The sequence below is a fragment of the Genypterus blacodes genome, unplaced genomic scaffold (assembly GCF_046128005.1).
Source record: "Genypterus blacodes isolate CSIRO-AG114 ecotype Tasmania unplaced genomic scaffold, CSIRO-AGI_Gbla_v1 ptg000015l_1, whole genome shotgun sequence".
Lineage (NCBI taxonomy): Eukaryota > Metazoa > Chordata > Actinopteri > Ophidiiformes > Ophidiidae > Genypterus > Genypterus blacodes.
The window spans coordinates 6915921-6929027 of NW_027466829.1; the positions used below are offsets into that span (position 1 = coordinate 6915921).

Here is a 13107-nt window from a genome sequence, read left to right on the forward strand (position 1 = left end):
TTGTGAGTGTGTGCACATAGAGACCGTGTGGTCATATGGCTGTAACTGTGACGCCACGTGACCTAAACAATCTAAACATACACATTTGATCAAATTGATTATTGATTGCTGAGTAATGTGATGAGTCTAAAACCACAACCTGACAGTGAACGAACCTCAAACTAAACACGTCTCTGAGCAAACTATGATATATGAGAAATGAATGTAGTGAGGGAATAAAATATCATTTAATAAATCCACACGATAAAATTAATGTTTTCTAATTATACTGATAATAATAATATGTAGTAATAATATATAAATACCTTGTCCCTTGGATGAATAGACATTTAACTGTACGATTAAAAACAAAGCATATTTTGAAAATGTTGAAAACAATTCGTTAAATTTCTTAAATGAATGTAATAATGAGAACCCTGTAATCTGTATTAGTAATAATCTTTTTTCATCAAGACAACGTGGTTCTGATCAACACTCGGGTCCCGGTGGTCCAGGCCGGTGGGGGGAGCAGCGGCTCTGCGGGGGAAGAAGCCGCTCACACGGGATGAAGTCCGCCAGCTCTGCCGGTACTCGGTGAGGTCCTCGGTGCCCGGTGAGGAAGATGTCTGTGTCCGGGATGAAGAAGCAGCTGCACAAAGCCAGCCAGGTAACCGGGACTCACCGGACCGAACCGTTCCGTTTATTCCAGGCCCGCTGTTGGAGCTGTAACGTTCGGCTGGTCGGTGCGTCACAGGGCCGGAGGCACGAAGCTCCTCCATCATAACGATCCACTCAGTCAGCAAAGTGTTTATACCTGCGATCATGTTCTTATTAGGGATATTACTGCTGCTACACACACTCACGCACACACTAATACTCCAGCTGCTGTATTAACTGAACTGTTCATACAACAACACTCTAACAATGTTACAATGATCTGTGCTGCTACTTTTACTACTATTGGCTTTAATAAACATCATATTAAATTGTAGCACACCACAAGATGTACTGATGTGTGATGCCTCCACTGGTGCTGTTAGTGCCTCTGTTACACGTATTTGACTGTACTTTGTTACTGTTATGACTGCAATAACACTAAGTGCTGTGTACTCCACTCCTCCTTCTACCTCTCATACTTTTATTACTACTATAACTACTTATTGGTTCTGACTACAGCCATTGCTGCTGTTAAAATAATTAGTGACGTATCTTTCCAGCTGCTGAATGAGAGGCTGATGGGAGCTGAAGGAACCAAGATGGATGAAGACTTCCTGAAGATGGAGAAGGTGAGATGGAGCGCTCCACTCTCTCTGCTTAGGACAGAGGACAGAGACAAGCTGACTCTCTCTCTTCTCTCTCTCTCTCTCTCTCTCTCTCTCTCTCTCTCTCTCTCTCTCTCTCTCTTCTCTCTCTCTCCGTCCCTCAGAGCACTGAGGTCCTCCACTCTCTGTTGGTTGAGCTGCTGTCTAAGACCACAGAGTTCCTCCAGCCAAACCCAGGTACAGAGTGAAACTTTGATCATACTCATAATACTGCTCCAGCTGCAGTGCAGTGGACTCGGACATTGTTATAGAATATCTGGCGTCTCCCTTCGTCTTTGTGTTTTGGCAGCATACAGAGCTAAACTGAGCATGCTCAACACAGTGTCTCGGATTCGAGGACAGGGGAGGTCGACGGGCTACCCGCAGACAGAAGGCATGCTGGGAGATTGTATGTTGCAGTACGGCCAGGAGCTGGGAGCCGCCTCTGAGTTTGGTATGTTCACAGTTCAACACACAGCAGACGCATGAGCAGCTCCACAGAAGGCTTCAGGTCCATCCAGTGTGTCAAGTCAAGTGATACCTGATTGGGGTTGTGTTTCCTCTTGTGTTCAGGCGGCGCTCTGGCTGGTGTGGGTGATGCTCTGCAGCAGGTGTCTCAGGCCCGGGACACTCTGGATGTCAGTGTCAAACGCTCCTTCATCGACCCCGTGCAGGAGCTTCATAACAGGGAGCTCAAGGACATCAGGGTGAGGATGCACCACCGTCACTGCACATATGATGCTTTATCATACAAATATTTAGTTTACCAGCAACCAGGCTTGAACTTTCTGAGCCTTTGTGCCTGATCCTTGGTCTGATGATGTGATTGCTTCCTCAGTTCCAGCTGAAGAAGCTCCATGGTCGTCGGCTGGATTTTGACTACAAGAGGAGACGGAGAGGGAAAGTCCCTTTGGCCGACATCCAACAGGCCTGGGAGAAATTCATCACCTCCAAGGAGCTGGCAGAGAGGAGCATGTTCACCCTGCTGGAGAACGACGTGAGTCAGGTTTAAACCCTGTGGAGGTGTAACAGCAATGCTCCGCTAAAAAGGACCATCAGTTATAATGAGTACAAAGAGTTAAAATGATCACCATGTCAACAAAAGAGTGAATGATTTCTTTTTTGTTTGTTTGCCTGATATTGCAAGATGATCAGCCTTGTTAGGGGATCAATCATATTTCACTAACTGTGTCTTCCTGCAGGTGGATCAGCTCATTCGTCTGGCAGCTCTGTTCAGTGCACTGCTGGAATTCCATCGCCATGCCCACCACACCCTGCAGGGTCTCCATGGCAACCTGCAGGCCAGGTGAAACTGCTTTGAAGTCTGGTTGTCCTGTGCTTAGTTCCTGCTTCCATCTAGTGTTAACAGGGGAGAAACTTATGATTATTATGTCCTTAAACATAATCTGCTTCTCCACACTGATCACCTTTAAGTGAATATTTTAAAGTAGTTGTCTGTAGTTTAAATTGTCTTCATCATGTTGGTAAACAGGCTGACTGCTGCCAGTAACAGACCGGACCGACGGTTCCGATCCAAAACTATCCGAGTCAGGACAGAGCATAATGGCAGCATTGGATTCTACCACCCCCGCTCCATCACAGCCACCATGACCTCAGGTTGTATCATGGAGAAAGAAAATGCATCTGGACTTCTCTTCACCTTAAAGCTCAACATGACATCGAGTGTTGTCCCATGTGTTTGTCTTAGGAGAGCAGATCACAGTCGTACCCTCCAGACCGGCCAGTCCCACCCCCTGTGACAGTGAGTTACATCTGGAAATCCCTTTTTCACAAAATAGAGTTTCAGACCAGGATTTAAGTTCATTCTAATGTAGATTTTCTTGTGCTTTATGTGTTTTTGCATGTTTTTATCACTTCATTGTTTTCCAACCTGTGAGTTCTGGATGAACTCCTCTGCAGCCCCTCTGTGTCCTCTGAACATTCATGTCTTTGTCTTCTCTCCTTCTGTCTTTCTGTCTCTCATCCAGCTGATGGTGACGTTGTCCTGGATCAGCCTTGTTGCCGGGCGCTGTACTCTTTCAGGCCAAACCACGAGGGCGAGCTGGGCTTCAGCAAGGGCGACCTCATCATCCTGACCAGTCAGATGGATGATAACTGGTACGAGGGCACGCTGGGCAGCCAATCGGGATTCTTTCCCATCAGCTACGTGGATGTCCTGGTGCCTCTCCCGTTGCCGTGACAACACGCGAAGCATCAACATGGGTGACCTTTGACACTGAACTCAGTAATCAGATTTTAAATGCTGATCTGATTGTGTTTGGCACTCTGCCAGACAATATGCAACTGTTCTGCTTCTTACTTGCACTTATTCCTGAGTTTGTTTTTTGGGAAGAGAGGCCATAGTTAGTTTCTACCTTTCAGCACTTAAGTCACTGATCAGGTCCTAAATCTGCCATCTCAGTAAACCAGTGTGTTTCTCTTTAAGACCTTTAGCTAAAGCTCTCGTTATTTACTATTCACGCAATTCCATTTACATCAGGGAAATAAAAAAAACGTAGATGCCGATTCAGGAATGATCAAAATAAAGAATCTCATAGTGGGTTAGAATCCTGAGTAAGAAATCATCCTTCCTTCATTTTCCTCCATTTCAAGTGAAGAAATCTGGAACTGAAAACAAACCTGCAACAAAAAATGCTCTCTGCAACCTGTGAAGTCATGTGATCTGTAGCTAACACGGTCCAGAGGAGAGCGAACACTAACAGTGCATGCACTCAAAGCAGTGATAGTGTAACTTGTTTGTAGGACAGAAACTTAAAAGGGATCAGACTCAGGTCAGAGAAATGATATTTAGCCAAAGACTCCAAACGCCAATCAGTACCCCTGGACTGGAATACTCTTTGTTTGGAGATTCAGTTTGTCCTAATATCGTTAAACGCAGGTTATTGTGGAAAAATGCACAAGCACAATAACAATAGAAATGATGGAAGCCATGAGGTTGCACACACACACAGTGTCCCGTACACACAACACAGCTTTTAGGGGATAATGACGCCGACTCCATTTATCTAGTTAAATGCGACGTCTTTCTGAGTAAATATGTAAGTAATCATCTATGACTGCAAGCCATGTGTGGCAGCCCTGGTGCCTTTGGGGCCACCTGGGGGCCGGGACACAGGGATGTGAAAGGTTCCCTAAGAGAACCTTCATGAAACTTGATATTTAGTGGGAAGCACATGTCCCAGTGTTTATCACATTCATGACAATTTAAGACTTTAAGACTTTAATAACTGTGGCAATATAAATGTGATCATTTTGAGCCACAGTGATTGTACAGTAACAGATCTTACAGCTGAGTGATGTTCTGATGTGCGTTCCTCTGCTTCTCTCCCTGCTTTAGTAAAGAAGAGTTCACCTGATCTACTGTAAGCTATAGACTAGATTATTAACTGTTTAATGAATATTCTGGTGACCTTGGTTCAGTGTGTGTCTGTGTGTGTGTGTGTGTGTGTGTGTGTGTGTGTGTGTGTGTGTCTCATGTTTATTGTATTGATTCAGGGTCAATATACAGTAGTTTCAGGCAGCTGAATCTTTTAGATGCCTCTTTTAGAGTGATGGACATGGTAATGTCACTTCATGTTCGTAGTAAAAAAAAATGTCATCATATATTCAGGTATTAAGTGAATGTTTGCCTCTTAAAATACCTTAAGGAGAAATAAGTTGACTTCTTGGGTCTGTTCACCTGCACCTTACACACTGCATGGACGATGATTTCATGAGTCAGACTCGATGTTCTAAGCGTGTTTCCCTTTTCAAACAGGAATGTACAAATGTTTGTTCCAGCACAATGTTGTGGAGCTGAGGATCACTTAGCATGTGTCACGGCAATAACGTCTCTCTGTCATCAATCAATGAATGTTTGACGTTCCTCAGTTGTTCCTCAGTAAATTCTCTCAGTCTACACCTGGCTGTGATCTCTGTTTGAACCTGGTACAGATCAGAAATTGCTGCTGAATGAGTTGAGAACTAAAATGTCATGTAAGAAAACGTGTGTGTGTGTGTGTGTGTGTGTCCTGCTGAAGTCGTTGGAGCCTAAATCAAAATACAAATTAATATTCTATGTAAGAAATAGGATGTAGCGGTTTAGTTTGGTTTGGATGCACTTTTATCAACCAGAATATTTCTGATGTTACAATGTCATTTATTAAAAAAAACATACATTAAATTAGTTAATTGTTAAGTTATTATCATAAGCAGTCGTAGTAGTAATATATAAAAGTAAGCTACAAAGCGTAACAAACTTAAAACCGAGAGACAGAGAGGGGGGTGTTGTTGTAGTTTCCATCTCCAGTCGACAGAGGGCGCTGAAGCTTTGCCTTCTCCTTTCGAATTTCCGCTTGCGCATTTAAACTTCCACCGGAAGTCTGCCCGTCCTCTTCTACCAGGCCGATCCAACATGGTGGGTACATTTCACATTCACACTTCAACTATCTAACTCAATCCTTCCATTGTAACGCTTAATTTGCGCCGCTCGCCTCGGCCCCGGTGACCGGACAGTGTGATACATCTGAATCTGTCGGTATTTATGTAAGACTGTGCCGGTTGAACGTTTTATCCCGGATTTTGTCCCCGGCGGGCAGCGGAGAGAAGCTGCCGTCGTGCTGAATGAACCACAGGGCTCATTCGTTTTTCTACCACGGTAGTAACCGTCAGCTTCAGGGCAACGCAGCCGGTACCGAGTGTGTGGACCGAACCTGCGAACATAAACGTTAGAGTCCTGTTCCGCGCTGAGCTCCGGTTAGCTTGGAGGCTAACCCGAATGTTAGCTTCGCTGATGCAAACGTAGCTCGAACGTTTGTTACCTTCATCACCGCAGGAGCCCCATACCTCCACCCGGGCCGCTCAGCTGCAGCCCGATTGACCTGGAAATATGTCCAGGTTCATTGGTTACCAAGGGAACCTGTGATTTCTTTAATATTCTGTCTATAAGCGCAGTGATAAGTGTTCAGCACAGGTTAACATGAACACCGCCGGATTTGAATCGCGTTCTCTAGAGGCCGAATTGTTCTTTATCAAATTCAGCTTAGCTCATCTATGCACCGCCGTTTGTACACAAGACCCATTACTTTGCTGTCCCCTTGTCTCATGGTCCATAATTGACTGTGCCTTTGTGTTTGCGTCTGCAGGGACGCGTCAGGACTAAGACGGTGAAGAAGGCCGCCCGGGTCATTATTGAGAAATACTACACCCGGTTGGGTAGCGACTTCCACACCAACAAGAGGGTGTGTGAGGAGATCGCCATCATTCCCAGCAAGAAGCTCCGCAACAAGATCGCGGGGTGAGTCCCACACTGTCTCCGCTCTTATTGATCCTGTATCGAAAGTGACCATGGCTCTGCTGTGTCCAGGTCATTGATAGTACAGGGAGATAAACCTGAGCGCTTTCCCTGTGTTTGCTGGAAAACTCATTCCTGACGAACCCTGTTGCTCTCATACACTCCAGTTAAAGTCTCATCTGATCTCAGTGTTAATGAACTGTAGGGGTTAGGTACTGAACACGTCCAGCCAGAAGGGTTTGAGGCCTGTGATGGTTTGCCTGCTTCATGAGACAGAGGTTTGTAGCTGTGCTGAGCCTCCAAGAAGCCTAACCGACCTCTGCCTCATCTGTGTTTGCTCTCTCATCAACATTGTAACTCTGCAGTCAGGCTTGATTGGTCACTGCGCTGCTAATCAACATGATTTGTTATTGCCAAGGTGATGTGCTCCTTCTCATAAGAGGGTAGTGTCTGCAAAGATTCAAATACAGATCTATAGGAACAAGATGGAACGTTCATCTGCAGCTTAGTCAGAGGAGCTGCATTCTGCTGTCATGCATGGATTTGTCTCCTCCTGTGTGTGTGTGTGTGTGTGTGTGTGTGTGTGTGTGTGTGTGTGTGTGTGAGTGTGAGTGTGTGAACATGTCCTCACTGTGTTTGTTTGTCTGTTTCTGCAGGTATGTGACCCATCTGATGAAGCGGATCCAGAGGGGACCAGTCAGAGGAATCTCCATCAAACTGCAGGAGGAGGAGAGGGAGAGGAGAGACAACTACGTGCCAGAGGTCAGTGTGAAGAATGAATGTAGCTGCCGCCTCAGGTAGTAGCCTGCAGGTCACTGTAGGGAGGCGATGTATCTGAAGGTACAAGGATCAGGAGGGGGTTCACACTGATCTGATTTAAAGTTCAGAGAGAAATACCCTTTCTGATAATGATCAGTTTGAATTGACATCATGTTGTGTGTTGTGGTGGTGCTTTAGAGATCATGAGCAATGAGACCTCATGTAGCTTTAGTATGAAACCTTGGTAAGATGTTCCTGCAGATGAGCTCCCACACTTCCTTTCTCAGTCTTCTGCCTCACCGCACACTTGACTTGTGGCGGTCTTTATATGATGGCACCAAACTATCCGTCCATACAATGTTAAGGAGAAACATTGATTGGCCGCATGTGTGTTGAGATGTCCTCATGCTGCAGGAGAGTGCTGTGAAGGATCTTTGTGGTTCTTAGTACTATGAAAGATGGTCACCACTGCAGGGACAGGAGTCAAAGCTGAGACTCCTTCACTGATCAATGAGTGTGTGCATGCTTACAAGCTTTAGCAGAGAAAACCAGCAACAGGCTTCTCAAGTGAACTCGCCTCATCAGAGAGCTCTGAATGGGGATCTGGTAGATTGTTACCTACATGAGTAATTATAGGACACGTTACAGGAGATGAAGTGTCAGGAGGAAGCGTTTAGGTTCTCTTGATGCCGTTTGTGACCATAAACTTGTCCTGTATCGAAAGTGGCCATGGTTTTCTGGTTGCCAGGTCATTGATAGTACAGGAATATAAACCTGTGAGCCTTTCCCGTGTTTGAAGGATAATCTGTTCCTATCAGACCCTGGCGCTCCCAGACAAACAAGTATTCTGCTCCAGTTGTGTTGATCGACCCTAACCTGCTCATCTTTCTACTGAATTCATCAAATGATTGCTGAACGTTTGTCTTGTGTGCAGGTTTCCGCTCTGGACCAGGAGCTGATTGAAGTTGATCCAGACACAAAGGAGATGCTGAAGCTGCTGGTAAGACTCAAGGCGTGTGGAGACGTCAGGCTCATCGTCCTCACGCTGCAGTTTGAGCATCTTTATAAAAGACCTCAGAGCTTTGTTGTAATTAATTATATCACTACCAGGAGAGATTTATTCTGTTATGATGAGCAAAACTAATTAAGCACCTAAAAATATATTAATTTATCACTTTAAATAGGACCTGGTGGAAGCTTCTAGGTCCTGATATGATTCATACTGTTTGATACTTGAACGGTTGAACTCTAATGCTCTAATAATTCAGTCTATAAGAAGAAGTAAAAGTTAAACTGCATTTTGGTCCTTAAAGCTCAGAACACCTCAAAGGTGGACTAGAGCTATCTCGTAGGTCTTAAGGCGTCTCAGCCTTTACTCGTCCTGTATCGAAAGTGGCCATGGTGTTCTGGTTGCCAGGTCATTGATAGTACAGGAATATAAACCTGAAAGCCTTTCCCGTGTCTGAAGGAGTCCTTGTTCCTCTCAGACCCTGGCGCTGTCAGACAGTTAAACCTTCACATGTTCCTCACCTCTTCTGCATGATGTCATGGTCTCACTGTTCTCTCCTTGTCTTCTCCAGGACTTCGGCAGTCTGTCCAACCTGCAGGTCACCCAGCCCACCGTCGGCATGAACTTCAAGACGCCCCGAGGGGTCTAGATGTAAAGTATCTTACTAATAAAAACCTCTGGAAAACTCCTCACGTGTGCTGGGCTGTTTGTTGGAGACCTTACTGCTGGAATTGAGATTTCCAAGACAAAGAAATGAGATCTAATAAAGACGGTTTTTGCCTTGAATGTATTTATTCTACGTTTGTGAGGCTCATTTTGTCCCTCAGGCTTTAGTGATTTAAAGCAACAAACATAAACATGAAAGGCCTGTTTGAATCTGCCTCCTGTATGAGGTGAGCTAGTGTTCTTCATTCTAATCTGTCTGACCCGGTTGCCTGTATAAGGGTCAGAATATAGAAACAATTAGAACACACATTCTTACATACCAGCTGTTACCATGGTGTCACATCAGCTCCTGACAGACAGGATGTGCTGGGTAATGTTGGGGAGACCTGAACATCTCTGAGATCCAGAAAGATGAAGAGGAATCTTGACTCGGCATCATCTCCCAGTCCCAGTGTATCTGAGGACAGAAACACAATGTGACATGACCAAGCGTTTCACTGAGTGTTCTCAGTACGCATGTGCAAACTGCGAGAACGAACGTGTTTCCGTGTTGACAGAACTATCAGTGTTACTCTTTGGTTGTTTACCTTCCAGAGTCGGTGTAGGGACTCAACAGGCCCCTGGGTGTAAACATGGACTCATCTCACCACAAACAACTCGAACCATAAACTGACCTTAAAGCTTCAGTCCGTCTTGCCTGTGAACTCGCTGACGTCACCTTGTTTGTGCCGTGTTCTCTGGAGGCTGAAGGTCGTTCTGGAAGGTAGGTTTGTTCTCCGTTTCCCTCACGGTTACCCGCTGCTCAGTCGCAGTATGCAAGGCGCGTCTGCTTGATTCTAAATGTAAAACCAATCGCGTTTTGTGCTGTCGGTTCTGATTTCAGCTTCGAAACGAACACGCCGCTGCACGCGCTCTGCACATTCTTCGACTTTATTAGCGTCAAAGTCTTGCGCATTTTGTGACATAATGAGCCATAACAACGGTCAGAGTGTTAGAGTTCACTTTGAATAAGAGTTCATGTTAGCTTCAGGTGAAGTTATTGAGGCTGCAGTCTCAGAACTTTAAAACTAACTCGAGCCGACAGATCGCCTGTGGGGGCGCTGTTTGACCATGTCAACCCTGCACTCCAATAATGATTTTATTTGTATAGCGCCTTTAACAGCATTTTACAAAGTGCTTTGACGGATAAAACCAAACAGGAAATGCAGGCAATAAACAATGAAAGATCAAACACAAACAGGAGGACAAACAAACAAATAAAATGGCCTCAACTTTGGCAATAGAGTTCTGTGAAATCTCTTTTTTTTCAGCTCGTGCCTGTGCTGGGATGGCCAACCCTCTGCGGGCGGAAGTGGTTCGACTGTATAAAAATGTAAGTTGTCAATTGACGTACACACACACACACACACACCCACGCCGTCTCCTCCAAGCATCATCTGTAAATAACACCTGTCTTCCTCCCTGTGCCGCTCTGCAGCTCCTCTACCTCGGCAGGGAGTATCCAAAAGGTGGTGACTACTTCCGGGATCGTCTGCGAGCGGCGTTCATCAAGAACAAATGTGTGCAGGACCCGGAGCAGATCAAGGAGCTGATCGCTCGAGGGGAACACGTGACCAGAGAGCTGGAGGCACTCTACTACCTGAGGAAGTACAGAGCCATGAAGAAACGATACTACGAGGACTGAATGACACGGAGAGTGTGTGTGAGAGCTTCATCCAGCTAGGAACCACACACACACACACACACACACACACACACACACACACACACACACACACACACACACACACACACACACACACACACGTGTCAGCCTCCATTAGTTGTCTCTGGCCTCCGCCCTGTAAACGTTACAGTGTAAAGGGTCACTATGATGCTTTAGTAGATTGATATTTCTGAACCGTTGACTGGCAAAGTTCTGCAAGGACCAGAACTTGTTTTTTTGTTGACAATTGGTCCTCCTTCTGGGTCAAACCTGGCCTGCAGGAGGGATGACCTCCACCCTTACGCCTCTGAAGCCCCCCCTGTTGTCTAAAAGCACAGATTGTGAACTAAATTGACTCTCTAGCTCAAAGGCTCTTAGAGAGCCTGTGAGCCACTCGCCCACTCAGGATGCAATCTTAAATCTTATATTATGAATAAACTTGAATGATTGGACTTCTGTCATTCATCCTTCATTCCTGCCAACTGAATCATCTCTGTTCTAAAGTTTGTCAAATCAAATCAAATGGACTGTTTGGAGGTGTTGACAACATCAAACTAACCGCCTCTTCTAAACGTTGATTTAACCAAGAGAGAGTATTTGCCTCAACATAATTCTGTCCGGAAGGGGACAGCATTTCACCGCAAACGCGTCGACTCAGGTCCGTTCGGTACAGAAGAAGAGCGACTTCCTCTGCACAAACTCAATCGTGACCTGGCGGCTCTCTCTTGGCTTGTGGCTGTTCAACATTTGGATGAAGGCTGTTTTCCTGTGTTTGTTAAGTTTGTCTCCTTTGTGCTGCCACTTCCTTTCCAAACCTCACGATTCGTTCTTCAACCAGGCTTTTATTTTGAAACGTGTGACCGGTAGTGACGCAGTCGTTTGAAACCGCGAAAGGGGAAACTGTTGAGCTGCTAGTTTGGTGTTTAACTGAATGTCGCTTTAAACAACCTCCGTGTTCAAAGCAGAATGTAAACGAGAGAAAACAACCGATAATTATTAACTTTTGGAATGAAAAACGTGGTGACTGACAGCAGCGGACGTGATGGAGGAGTCAGACGGAGCTGCAGACGCTGTGGTTTTCTTTGACCTGGAGACAACGGGACTGGGTGAGACACTAACATCTACACCTACAATTAATGAGTGTGTGTGAATACTTTTGTCATCTGTACTTGTGTAGTTGTGCTTTAACATTGACGTAGGCGTGATGGCAGATTGTCTTCAGTTCGTACCTCACTGTTTCTCCTCGGTCTTCTGTGTCTCGTCCGTCCAGATCAGAGCTGTGAGATCGTTCAGCTGGCTGCGGTGAGCGGACGCCACTGGCTCAACCTGTACACGGTCCCCGGGTGCAGGATCCATCACAGCGCAGCTAGAGTCACGGGCTTCCGGGTCCGCAGACAGAGACTCTACCTCCATCGCCAGCCCGTCCTCACCTCCTCCCTCAGAGAGATCCTGGTCGCCTTCCTGGCCTTCCTCCAGATGCTGGGCCGCCCTCTGCTCGTCGGTCACAACATCCGGCGCTTTGACTGTCCCGTGTTGGCCCGGGCCCTGGACGGACTGCAGCTCAGAGCCAAGTTCACGTCTTCAGTCTCAGGTTGTGTCGACACGCTTCCTCTGCTGCGTGAGATGCTGAAGGAGCGCGGCCTGAGGAGTTTCCGTCAGGAGAACCTGGTGAAGGAGGTGCTGGGTGTGAGCTACACGGCCCATGATGCTCTGGAGGACGTGAGGGCCTTACAGAGTCTTTACAGAGCGCTGCAGCCCTCACCAGAGCTGCTCTGTAGACATGTGTTCACTCTGGACACCATGGGGAAGAAGGCAACAGCTGTTAAAGTTAAAGTGCCAGGACAGCGCCCCCTGGTGGAGCAGGGAGCGAAGGTCACAGAGAGTTCAGGAGAAGGTCCAGCTGGAGGACAGGAGGAAGTGTAGAGAAGAGGCGGGAAGTGTTTTAAAAGTGTGAAATAAATCTAATGTTTGTAAATGTAATCTTCTTCTTTATCAAACAAACAGACGCAGGAGGCGGCACAGGAAGGGGAGGGGCCTTTATTCCACCATCAGGTCCACTGCAGACTCATGCAGCAGCATCGTCACAGTCGCACATGTGGACCACAAACCAACACGTTAGCTTAGATAAAACCACTCAGGTCAAAGGTTACAGCAATCAGATTGGCGTGCAATTGAAATATAATAATATAATAATATAATATAAATCTAACAGTCACATTTTAGTGCAAAGGACAAAGAACTCAAAGTAAATAAGGAGAAAGTAAGTCAGTAACCGCAAAGTTAAGAGATGGAATTAAACCGAAGATTCAAATAATAATAAGGTTCAATAAATATTAGACATGATTTTAAAGATGACGTCGTAAAATTAAAACCTATGACAAAAACACAACATGCA

At 45.9% G+C, this 13107-nt stretch overlaps 4 protein-coding genes and 3 non-coding genes across 7 annotated transcripts; all 7 read left to right on the forward strand.

Moving 5' to 3' along the window:
* The first annotated feature begins 490 nt into the window (after positions 1 to 490).
* On the forward strand, positions 491 to 3480 carry sh3gl3b (SH3-domain GRB2-like 3b). Its single transcript, XM_076138993.1, has 10 exons — positions 491 to 646; positions 1197 to 1265; positions 1406 to 1478; positions 1591 to 1734; positions 1854 to 1987; positions 2119 to 2277; positions 2483 to 2586; positions 2773 to 2897; positions 2989 to 3042; positions 3269 to 3480. The coding sequence occupies exons 1-10, from the start codon at positions 602 to 604 to the stop codon at positions 3478 to 3480; spliced, it is 1119 nt and encodes a 372-aa protein (XP_075995108.1). The 5' UTR covers positions 491 to 601.
* Positions 3481 to 5647: 2167 nt separating this feature from the next.
* Positions 5648 to 9029, forward strand: LOC142990407 (small ribosomal subunit protein eS17). The gene is made up of 5 exons (XM_076140197.1): positions 5648 to 5697; positions 6425 to 6576; positions 7230 to 7335; positions 8267 to 8332; positions 8913 to 9029. The coding sequence occupies exons 1-5, from the start codon at positions 5695 to 5697 to the stop codon at positions 8988 to 8990; spliced, it is 405 nt and encodes a 134-aa protein (XP_075996312.1). The 5' UTR covers positions 5648 to 5694; the 3' UTR covers positions 8991 to 9029.
* LOC142990881 (small nucleolar RNA SNORA71) lies at positions 6608 to 6734 on the forward strand. The gene has a single exon (XR_012960841.1). It is a non-coding gene; the product is annotated as a small nucleolar RNA SNORA71 (small nucleolar RNA).
* Positions 8043 to 8169, forward strand: LOC142990880 (small nucleolar RNA SNORA71). Its single transcript, XR_012960840.1, has one exon. It is a non-coding gene; the product is annotated as a small nucleolar RNA SNORA71 (small nucleolar RNA).
* On the forward strand, positions 8712 to 8838 carry LOC142990879 (small nucleolar RNA SNORA71). The gene has a single exon (XR_012960839.1). It is a non-coding gene; the product is annotated as a small nucleolar RNA SNORA71 (small nucleolar RNA).
* A 490-nt stretch (positions 9030 to 9519) lies between the features above and the next one.
* Positions 9520 to 11164, forward strand: lyrm5b (LYR motif containing 5b). Its single transcript, XM_076140683.1, has 3 exons — positions 9520 to 9770; positions 10318 to 10379; positions 10485 to 11164. Exons 2-3 carry the CDS (start codon positions 10335 to 10337, stop codon positions 10689 to 10691), a joined length of 252 nt encoding a protein of 83 aa, XP_075996798.1. The 5' UTR covers positions 9520 to 9770; positions 10318 to 10334; the 3' UTR covers positions 10692 to 11164.
* A 148-nt stretch (positions 11165 to 11312) lies between these two features.
* On the forward strand, positions 11313 to 12929 carry plex9.2 (PML-like exon 9.2). Its single transcript, XM_076140681.1, has 2 exons — positions 11313 to 11818; positions 11983 to 12929. The coding sequence occupies exons 1-2, from the start codon at positions 11755 to 11757 to the stop codon at positions 12633 to 12635; spliced, it is 717 nt and encodes a 238-aa protein (XP_075996796.1). The 5' UTR covers positions 11313 to 11754; the 3' UTR covers positions 12636 to 12929.
* The last annotated feature ends 178 nt before the right edge of the window (positions 12930 to 13107 follow it).

What these genes read in the sequence shown, in the direction of transcription:
- plex9.2 (XM_076140681.1), top strand. Translation starts at nt 11,755, where the DNA reads ATGGAGGAGTCAGACGGAGCTGCAGACGCTGTGGTTTTCTTTGACCTG. An exon ending in CCTGGAGACAACGGGACTGG is followed by an intron (nt 11,819 to 11,982) that starts GTGAGACACTAA and finishes TCGTCCGTCCAG; the next exon opens with ATCAGAGCTGTGAGATCGTT.
- lyrm5b (XM_076140683.1), top strand. Translation starts at nt 10,335, where the DNA reads ATGGCCAACCCTCTGCGGGCGGAAGTGGTTCGACTGTATAAAAAT. An exon ending in TGGTTCGACTGTATAAAAAT is followed by an intron (nt 10,380 to 10,484) that starts GTAAGTTGTCAA and finishes GCCGCTCTGCAG; the next exon opens with CTCCTCTACCTCGGCAGGGA.
- LOC142990407 (XM_076140197.1), top strand. An exon ending in CTCCGCAACAAGATCGCGGG is followed by an intron (nt 6,577 to 7,229) that starts GTGAGTCCCACA and finishes CTGTTTCTGCAG; the next exon opens with GTATGTGACCCATCTGATGA. An exon ending in AGGAGATGCTGAAGCTGCTG is followed by an intron (nt 8,333 to 8,912) that starts GTAAGACTCAAG and finishes TGTCTTCTCCAG; the next exon opens with GACTTCGGCAGTCTGTCCAA.
- sh3gl3b (XM_076138993.1), top strand. Translation starts at nt 602, where the DNA reads ATGTCTGTGTCCGGGATGAAGAAGCAGCTGCACAAAGCCAGCCAG. An exon ending in AGCTGCACAAAGCCAGCCAG is followed by an intron (nt 647 to 1,196) that starts GTAACCGGGACT and finishes GTATCTTTCCAG; the next exon opens with CTGCTGAATGAGAGGCTGAT. An exon ending in GTTCCTCCAGCCAAACCCAG is followed by an intron (nt 1,479 to 1,590) that starts GTACAGAGTGAA and finishes GTGTTTTGGCAG; the next exon opens with CATACAGAGCTAAACTGAGC.